General features: G+C 63.0%; 1 protein-coding gene across 2 annotated transcripts; it reads left to right on the top strand.

The window, feature by feature from the left end:
- The first annotated feature begins 1,249 nt into the window (after nucleotides 1-1,249).
- On the top strand, nucleotides 1,250-8,342 carry GRM2 (glutamate metabotropic receptor 2). Of its 2 annotated transcripts, none has more exons than XM_059823086.1 (5): nucleotides 1,250-1,708; nucleotides 4,084-4,921; nucleotides 5,645-6,708; nucleotides 7,595-7,769; nucleotides 8,269-8,342. In XM_059823086.1, exons 1-5 carry the CDS (start codon nucleotides 1,250-1,252, stop codon nucleotides 8,340-8,342), a joined length of 2,610 nt encoding a protein of 869 aa, XP_059679069.1. The 2 variants fall into 2 exon arrangements, with proteins under 2 accessions (XP_059679069.1, XP_059679070.1); XM_059823087.1 differs by having other exon boundaries at nucleotides 1,439-1,708; nucleotides 7,595-7,775.
- The last annotated feature ends 715 nt before the right edge of the window (nucleotides 8,343-9,057 follow it).

The raw sequence follows: 9,057 nt of genomic DNA, 5'->3' as shown, positions 1-9,057 counted from the left end.
TGCAGCACTGGCAGCTTCCCGTGCCGGAGCAGCCTGAGGTTTCTGGGCTGTCAGGGGATGTCCTTCTCCCATGGCCCCTGAAACATCAGCCCTGCGGGATTTCAGCTGTCGGCTTCAAATGGGAAACAAATCTCTCCCATGGTTTGGGAAAAGACAACCGATCTCCGAGGGGACTGCATCTCCTGCCAAAAAAAGGCCTGTCTGCTGCAAAAGCCTTTGATTCCCCCGCGCCTCCGTGCTTTCTGCAGAAGGAGTCAGCAAACCTGGCTCTTACTTTTACCGAAATCTCTGAATTTAGTATACGGGGAAGGAAGGGGCGGTGGTGAGAGAACAGACTCTAAAGCACCGCGGCTGCTGGAGCCCGCCCTGCGCGTTGCTGCGGGAGGATGAAGCCAGTGGCATGTCCCTGCTCTGGCCCTGGTGCCACAGGCAGAAGCAGGGCAGCGGCAGGGCGGGTGGGCTCCCGGGGTATGGGGTGGGATTAAAACGCAGTGGTGGCTGGGTGCTGTGGGCACAGCAGGCTCATGGTTGGCTGCTTTTGGCAGGGCTCTTGGCTGGAGGTTGGGGGCTGTTGGCACCCCTGATGCTCCTGCGTGGGTCGGGGGCTCTGCTTGGAGCTGGTGTTGGCTCTGCCCACCCAGCCCGGGCACCCTGCTCCGGGTGACCTCCCTGGCTCCTTCCTTCCTCCCCATCGATGTTTTAGGGGCCGACAAGCTGCCCCCCGGCAGGCTGCTCTGCCCAGCGCTGCTGCAGGAGCCAGCTCTGTGCCCCTCTGCCCATGCCAGTGCATCCCAGGGAGTGCTGTGGGGGGACCGGTCCCTGCGCCCCTGCTTGTCCCCTGGAGCCTGTGTCACTTGCAGGTGTCCTGGGGGTCCCGGGTCACTGCAGGAGCTGTCGCATCCGCTCAGCTCGCCCTTCTGTGGGGGGGTCCTTCCTAAGGGCACTCCGGGTGGGGGGCACTGGGCTGGGGGGCAGAGACAGGCTCATGCCCTTGCTCACCCATGCAGCATGGGCACTGCCCCTGGGGACAGTCTCTGTCTTGCCTTGCAGTGTGCAGACCCAGCGGCTTTTCTCTTCATTTTTCCAGGTGCTGAGGGCTCTGCCGGGCTGGCACGACCCCCCTCTCACTGACACCACGCCGTGCCACCCCCTGCCACCCGATGCCTGGGGACTGCTTGCCCTCGACTTGACGGGTGGCAGCGGGTGACACGGGGTGGCACGGGTCCTCCGGCCGGCACCAGCGCACCCCATGGCAGTCCCCTTGGGCGCCTGGCTGTGGCTGATGCACTTGGCCACCTGCCTGGCCGCCGGGCACGGCATGGCTGGCAAGAAAGAGATCAGCACGGATGGGGACCTGGTGATTGGGGGCCTCTTCCCCGTCCACGAGAAAGGAGTGGGGAGTGAAGACTGCGGCAAGATCAACGAGCACCGGGGCATCCAGCGCCTGGAGGCCATGCTCTTTGCCCTGGACGAGATCAACAAGGATGGGAGCATCCTGCCGGGGGTGAGGCTGGGCGCCCACATCCTCGATACCTGCTCCAAGGACACCTACGCCCTCGAGCAGGCCCTCGACTTCGTCCGCGCCTCCCTCACCAGGGTGGATGGCTCTGAGCACATCTGCCCCGACGGCTCCTACGCCATCCACGATGACGTGCCCACCGCCATCACCGGCGTCATCGGGGGCTCCTACAGCGACGTTTCCATCCAGGTACCCCCCAGGCAAGAGGGGCTCGGATGGGGCTGGGGTGTCGGCACAATCGGTGGCGGGGCGGCGTAAAACCCCCATAGCAGTGTGACGATGCCGCTGCCAGTGTGGCACAGGGATGCTCTCACGTCCCTCGAGGTGATGCTGTGCCCCTTTCTGCAATGGGGACGGAATGCCAGCCTGGCACCTGAGAGAGCCATCTCTCTGCTACCATGGCAGGGCTGCAGCCCTGATGGTGGCTGGGGTCCCCTTAGGGGCTGCGGGGAGCCCCCCACCTGCCATAAACCGTGGGAGCTGAGCTGGTAGATCCGTCCCACGTGGGGACAGGGCTTTATTCCCCTCCCAGGGTCATGGTGGCAAGCACAGCTCCTCAGCCCAGGACAATCTCAATGCTCAGGTCCATGGCATCCTCGGTGTCACCATGCTGCCGCGTCCCTCGCTGCCACCAGTGAGCCTGGATGGTGTGAGCTGCCTCCCGGCAGCGCCGATACTGATCCCTGGCCTGCCATGTCCTGGTGTGGGCCTGGAGGAGGACACTGGCCCTCTCCCGCCTGATGTATGCTGCCAGCGCCTGCCGGCACCGCTCCTCCCGCTGACGGGTGACGGTGCGATGCCACCAGGCCTGAATGTGGCAGGCGCTGCGGATGGCCACCTCCAGCGCCCGGCAGACCAGATGCCCCCTCCACCAGGCCTGGATGGCCACAGCCGCGCCACGGCTGTCCTGGTGCCCCCCGGCCAGCATAGTGCTGGGGGGGTGGCTGCTGCGGTGCCCTGGCACCCGGTGGGTGGCTGTCCCTGGGGTGGCTGTGGTGCAGGAGTGGGGTTCGGCTCACGTCCAGCCCTGTGGGTCCTGTCTGCTGTCGGCCGGGCGGGCGGCCGGGCGAAGGGACACACCCCAGCACGGCGGTGACGCTCCTGATGTCAGAATGGTGCTGGGGACACTGCGGCGGGGATATGGTGACACTGCTGCGAGTAGGCAGAGCTGTCCAGCGTGATGGGGCACCATCCCCTCTGCCCCCTAAACGCAGCCTGCGAGGTGCTGCCGGCTGTGAGGGGGCACCCACCTCTGAGGGACTCAGCCATAGGGCTGCCTGGCCGGGGCAGGGTGGGCGCAGGGGCCCACTGCCCCCACGTCCCTAGCGATCCCATGGGAACAGGCACCTCGAGCCTCAGATGAGGCTGTCACCCTGCAGGTCTGTCCCCAAAACCGCAGCTCTGCGGACCCGGGGGCCCGCTTTGGCAGGGAGAAGAGCATCCCCTGAGGATGCAGGCAGCCGGCGGGCCCAGCTGAGAACCGGGGGCTGCCAGTGGGCCATGTACTCGCTAAGATTTAACGAGACCCCAGGGCATGTCAAACCACGGCTGCCGGTCCCCGGGGTACCCGCATCCCCCTGGCTGTGGGGCGGAGGAAGCCAGCACCGGGTGATGGAGGCAGCACCCCGGTCCAGCCCACACGGGTGCTTGTCCCTTCCCTTGTAGAGGACCCAGTGTGTCCCCCGAGTCGGGGGCACCATCCCAACCCCGGGCAGGCAGGTAGCAGCACAGGAGCTGTGCTGGCTGGGGAGCGTGAGCGGCGCTGGGGCAGCACGGCGGGCTGGCAGCTCCCGTTGCGTGGCGAGGCCAGGCAGCAGCATTGCTGCGCTCCGGGGCCTTCTTGCCATTAGGGGACTTTGTCGTCGAGAACATTTGTCCGCGTTAATTAAGCCGCATCTCTCGCCTGGGGAGCAGCGAGATGTAGGCAGGCTCACCGGCCCCGCTGGCGTGCCCAAGCCCCCCCCGCTTGCTGCTCCAAGAGCCTGGGTTTTTAACAGCCTCATTAGCAGGGCTTTTTTCCCCTTTGAAGCTAACAAGAGCTTCTGCCGAGCGGCTGGAAGGTGCCGGTCCTGCTGGGGCTCCCAATGCGGGATGTGCAGGCATCGGTCCCTAGACCCAGCTCTGCAGCCCCCCTGGGCTGGGTGGGGGGCTCTGCCCTGACTCCCAGCCCCCAGAGCCCTTTTCCCCTGTGCCGTGGGGCTGCCAGGCACCCTGGCTTTCTCCTTGCCCACGAGCATCTCCCACAGGTCACCTGCAGGGGAATTTCTGCTTTTGCCATGGATCCATTTATCCCTTCCCCAGCCCCGAATTTCAGAGGGCAGTGCATGAAATACTAAAAAAAATAAAAGAAATGAGCATGTCTGAGGGCTCAGGCAACACTGTGAATGTGCCATCTGTCCATCTGTCCACCAACCAGCACCCTCTGGGCGGGGGGGGTTGCTGATCAGCCCCATGGTTGTGCTTGGGAGCACCATGCAATATTTGGTGTTGGGCAGGGGTCCTCCGGTGGGAACGTCCCTCGCTGGGCCATGTCTTCAGGCGCTCGTCTCTCCTCCTCCACGCAGGTGGCCAACCTGCTGCGGCTCTTCCAGATCCCGCAGATCAGCTATGCCTCTACCAGTGCCAAGCTCAGCGACAAGTCCCGCTATGACTACTTTGCCCGCACCGTCCCACCAGACTTCTACCAAGCCAAAGCCATGGCAGAGATCCTCCGCTTTTTCAACTGGACCTACGTCTCCACCGTGGCCTCGGAGGGCGACTACGGGGAGACAGGGATTGAGGCCTTTGAGCAAGAAGCCCGCATGCGCAACATCTGCATCGCCACCTCAGAAAAGGTGGGGCGCTCCATGAACAAGAAGACCTACGACGGGGTGGTCCGGGCTCTGCTGCAGAAGCCAAATGCCAGAGTGGTCGTGCTGTTCACCCGAAGCGAAGATGCCCGGGAGCTGCTGGCGGCTGCCCAGAGAGCCAACGTGTCCTTCACGTGGGTGGCCAGCGATGGGTGGGGAGCCCTGGAGAGCGTGGTGGCCGGGAGCGAAGCAGTTGCGGAGGGAGCGATCACCATCGAGCTGGCAGCCTACCCCATTAAGGAGTTTGCTGCCTACTTCCTTAACCTCAACCCCTACAATAACAGCCGAAATCCCTGGTTTCGGGAGTTTTGGGAGCAGAAGTTCAAGTGCAGCTTCCACACGCAGGACTGTAGCCGGTACTCCCTCAAGACAGGCAAGTTTGAGCCAGAGTCTAAGATCACATTCGTGGTCAATGCAGTCTATGCCATGGCTCACTCTCTCCACAACATGCACCAGGCGCTGTGCCCCAATGCCACCAAGCTCTGCGATGCCATGAAGCCCGTCAATGGCAAGAGGTTCTACAAGGACTTTATGCTCAATGTTAATTTTGATGGTGAGTCCAGAGATGGAGAGGGGGTTTGGCTGCCTAACTGGAAAGGGATGGCTGAAGGGGCAGGGAGGAGGAAGGAGACCCGTATTTGAGCCAAAGCCCTCCAGTTCCTCCAGTCTGCCCACACCTGGGGACCCCTGTGCCATGGGCTGTGGTTGTCCCAGCATGGCAACAGCCCACCATCACCCTTGGGAAGCAATCCAGGCCTTCTGTCCCCAGTGTGAAGAACCTGGTGACCAACTCCATCCTGCTAGAGCTGGGTGGGACCGGCCCCACAGGGGCTCCTCCAGGAACATGGGTCCTTGGAGACCTCACTTGCAAGTGCCATGATTTATTCACATTTCAGGGATTAAACTGGAGGGACACCCTTGATCGGGCACCTATAGAGTTGGGGATGAATTAGAAGTGTGTCCTCTGTGACTTGGGCTGAGCCCAGCTACCCAGGTGTCATTGAGAGCCACGGAGGCTACAAAATCCCCCTCTTTGTCCCTGCAGAGCTGGGGCTGCCGAGCTCTTAGGCACGTGGGGAGATAGTTCTCCACCATTGCTTTCCTGCTGCTAATGGGTGCATAGGCAGCAATTATGAGCGTAAAGGCAGGGAACAGGTTGGACATTTGCCTGTGACCATGGTAGGATGCAACCTTTTGAAGGAGCCCTGCCTCCACGCCAGGAGCAAGCACTCTTCTGCCCCATGGCAGTCACCATCTCCCTTTCTTCTCCCTCCAGCTCCGTTCAGGCCAGCAGACACCAAGAGTGTAGTTCGATTTGACCGCTACGGCGACGGGATCGGGCGCTACAACATCTTCAACTATCACCGCATGGATGGGCGGTATCGGTATCAGAAGGTGGGCTACTGGGCTGAGGGGCTCATCCTCAACACCAACCTCATCCCGTGGGCTGAGACCTCCATCCCTGTGTCCCAGTGCAGTGACCCCTGCAAGAAGAATGAGATAAAGAGCATGCAGCCTGGAGACATATGCTGCTGGCTTTGCATCCCCTGCCAGCCCTACGAGTACTTGCTGGATGAGTTCACCTGCATGGACTGTGGTCTCGGTTACTGGCCCAACGAGACCCTGAATGGCTGCTACGAGTTGCCCCAAGAGTACATCCGCTGGAAAGACGTCTGGGCCATTGGTCCCGTTACTATTTCTTGCCTGGGTTTTATCTCCACCCTCTTTGTTTTCGGAGTCTTCATGAAGAACAATGACACCCCCATCGTGAAGGCCTCCGGACGGGAGCTCTGCTACATTCTCCTGACTGGGGTCCTCATGTGCTACAGCATGACCTTCATCTTCATTGCGAAGCCTTCCACTGAGGTGTGCACTCTCCGGCGTCTGGGACTGGGCACGTCCTTTGCCGTTTGCTACTCGGCCCTCTTGACCAAGACGAATCGCATCGCCAGGATCTTCAGCGGGGTGAAGGAGGGGGTTCAGCGCCCCCGGTTCATAAGCCCCACATCGCAGGTGGTCATCTGCATGGCCCTCATCTCTTGCCAGCTGATCATCGTCATCATCTGGCTGCTGGTGGAGACCCCTGGCACAGGCAAGGAGACTGAGCCTGACAAGAGGTACATCGTCACCCTCAAGTGCAACAACCGTGACTCCAACATGCTCATTTCACTCACCTACAATGTCCTCTTGATCGTCCTCTGCACGGTCTATGCCTTCAAGACACGGAAATGCCCCGAAAACTTCAATGAGGCCAAGTTCATTGGGTTCACCATGTACACGACCTGCATCATCTGGCTGGCCTTCCTGCCCATCTTCTACGTGACCTCCAGCGACTATCGAGTAAGAGCCTGAGTTCTGGGGGGCTTTATCAGGACCTGACCTGAGTGGTCCTGGTGATCTGGGCTCCGTGGGGTTTGTGACCTGGTGATGGTCATCTCTGCATTGGGGTGTTTGGGACCAGGTGAAGTGTGACTGAAGGGGCATGACTGAAGGGGCAATGAGTCCTGGGGAAGATGAACGCCCAACGCCCCACTCTCCCACACTCTTGGCAGACTTTTTGCTAGGGTGAGGATAGGAAATGTCCCTGAGACCTCCAGAGACCCCCCCCGACCTGACCGCGGAGGAGCGATTGCCATCCTTCAGCCTCGCAGCGTGAAGGCACAAGAGACACACACACCCCACCCCCTCTCCAGGGCACGAGTGCCAACCGCAGGGCCAGCCTGGTCCCCAGGGAGCCGAGAAGTGCCGGGGACAGGGGCGCACAGGGTGCACCCTGCAGCACCTCACCCCCTCCCCGGGGCAAGGGTGCCCAGCCACGTTCTTGCTGGGCCTGGAGGACTCGGTGGGGGTGGCTGCGGCTGGGGGCTTCTGGAGAGGCACTGCATCCCCCAGTGGGAGCGGGCACGGGGGTGAGGGGTGCCCGGCTCTGGCCCTGGGCACTGCCCCAAAGCAGCACGTTGGCAAGGCTGGGGGTGCTGCTCAGGGCGCACCCCCCTTTGCAGGAGCAGCGTGTCCCGATCAGGGCAGTGCCCACCCTCTGCCCGTGGGTCTCCAGCAGACCCACCCTGATGGAGGGACCCGGGGTGGGGTGGGATGTGCCTGTGGGGCACAGGCAGCAGCCTCTGCCTGGTGGGGGTTGGCCGGTGCCACAGCGAGGGCTTCATCCCGCCCTGCTCGGGGCAGAGGGCGGGTGGCAGGAGCACCTGACGCCCACTCCTGTCTCCAGGTCCAGACCACCACCATGTGCATCTCAGTGAGCCTCAGCGGCACTGTGGTCCTTGGCTGCCTCTTCACCCCCAAGCTCCACATCATACTCTTCCAGCCCCAGAAGAACGTGGCCAGCCACCGCGTGGGCACCACTCGGTTCAGCGTGGCGGCCGCCGGCTCCAGCCAGTCCCACGGTGAGTGCAGGGGGGCTGGGGAAGGGCTGGGGGGCAGGACCCCGGTCCCAGCAGGAAGATGGGGGCATCCCAGCACGGGCCCCTGAAGGGAATTGGGGTGTGGGGTAGGGCACAGCTTGAAACAGGAGGATAGAGGATGCTGTCCCCCCACTATGGCTCATCCCTGGCTCTGCCCCAACCCCTCATCTCCCCCACCTCACGTGGCTGTGAGCCCCAAGGCTGCAGCACGGTGTGCTGAGGGGGCACCACTCCCAGGGGCCCGTTGTCACCCCAGGGGGACATGGCCACCCTGGGCACCCTCCACCCCAGCCCCAGGGGATGCAGCCGACCCAGGCCCCTGTCACCAACCCAGGGGGGAAACAGCTGCCCTGGGCACCCTCCACCCAGCCCTGGGGGATGCAGCTCCCCAGGCACCCATCACCCACGGCAGTGGGATGCCCTGGGGGGGGCTGCTGCTGCCAGACCCCAACCTGCCCCTGACTGCTGCCTTCCTGGCCAGGCTCGGCCTCGCAGTACGTGCCCACAGTGTGCAACGGCCGTGAGGTGGTGGACTCCACGACGTCATCCTTGTGAAGGATGGGGGAGCCAGGCTGTGGTGCCACTGCTCCTGCCCGTGGCCACACTGCACGCCGGCTCCCTCCCCAGGGAGAGCAGCGCCCGTGGCACAGCCCGCTCCGGGGCCAGAGGCAGCTGGGAGGCTCAGCCCCCGCCCCAGCATGAGCTACACGTCCCACGCGCTGGGTCACGGTACGTGTCATCCTTCCCTTGCACTGAGCCACGTTACACATCCCTTGTCCCCTGCACTGAGCCCTGGTGCACGACCCCCTCTCCCTGCACCGAGCCATGGTGAACATCCCCAATCCCTTCAACTGAGCCGTGGTGCACGACCCCCCCCCGCCCCCTGCACTGAGCCATGGTGCATGTCCCCCCAACTCTTGCACCGAGCCATGGTGCACGTCCGCTGTGTCACCTGCACTGAGCCATTGAGCACATTCCCCGTCCCCTGCACCGAGCCCTGGTACACATCCGCCTCTCCCTTGCACCAAGCCATGGTCCAACTCCCCCCGTCCCTCGCACTGAGCTGAGGTGCACATCATTGCCCCCGACCCCTGCCCCGAGCCATGGTGAACGACCCCCTCCCTTGCACTGAGCCATAGTCTACCACCCCTGGCCCTCGAACTGAGCTGTGGTGCACGTTCCCCATCCCCTGCACCACCTGTGGTGCAAGTCCCCTGTCCCTCGCACCAAGCTGTGCTGCACAGCCGACTCCTTCCCAAGCCACACCAAG

The sequence above is a fragment of the Gavia stellata genome, chromosome 12, assembly GCF_030936135.1.
Source record: "Gavia stellata isolate bGavSte3 chromosome 12, bGavSte3.hap2, whole genome shotgun sequence".
Lineage (NCBI taxonomy): Eukaryota > Metazoa > Chordata > Aves > Gaviiformes > Gaviidae > Gavia > Gavia stellata.
The sequence above is the reverse complement of the archived record's forward strand: the minus strand, read 5'-3'. Positions and strand labels throughout refer to the sequence as shown.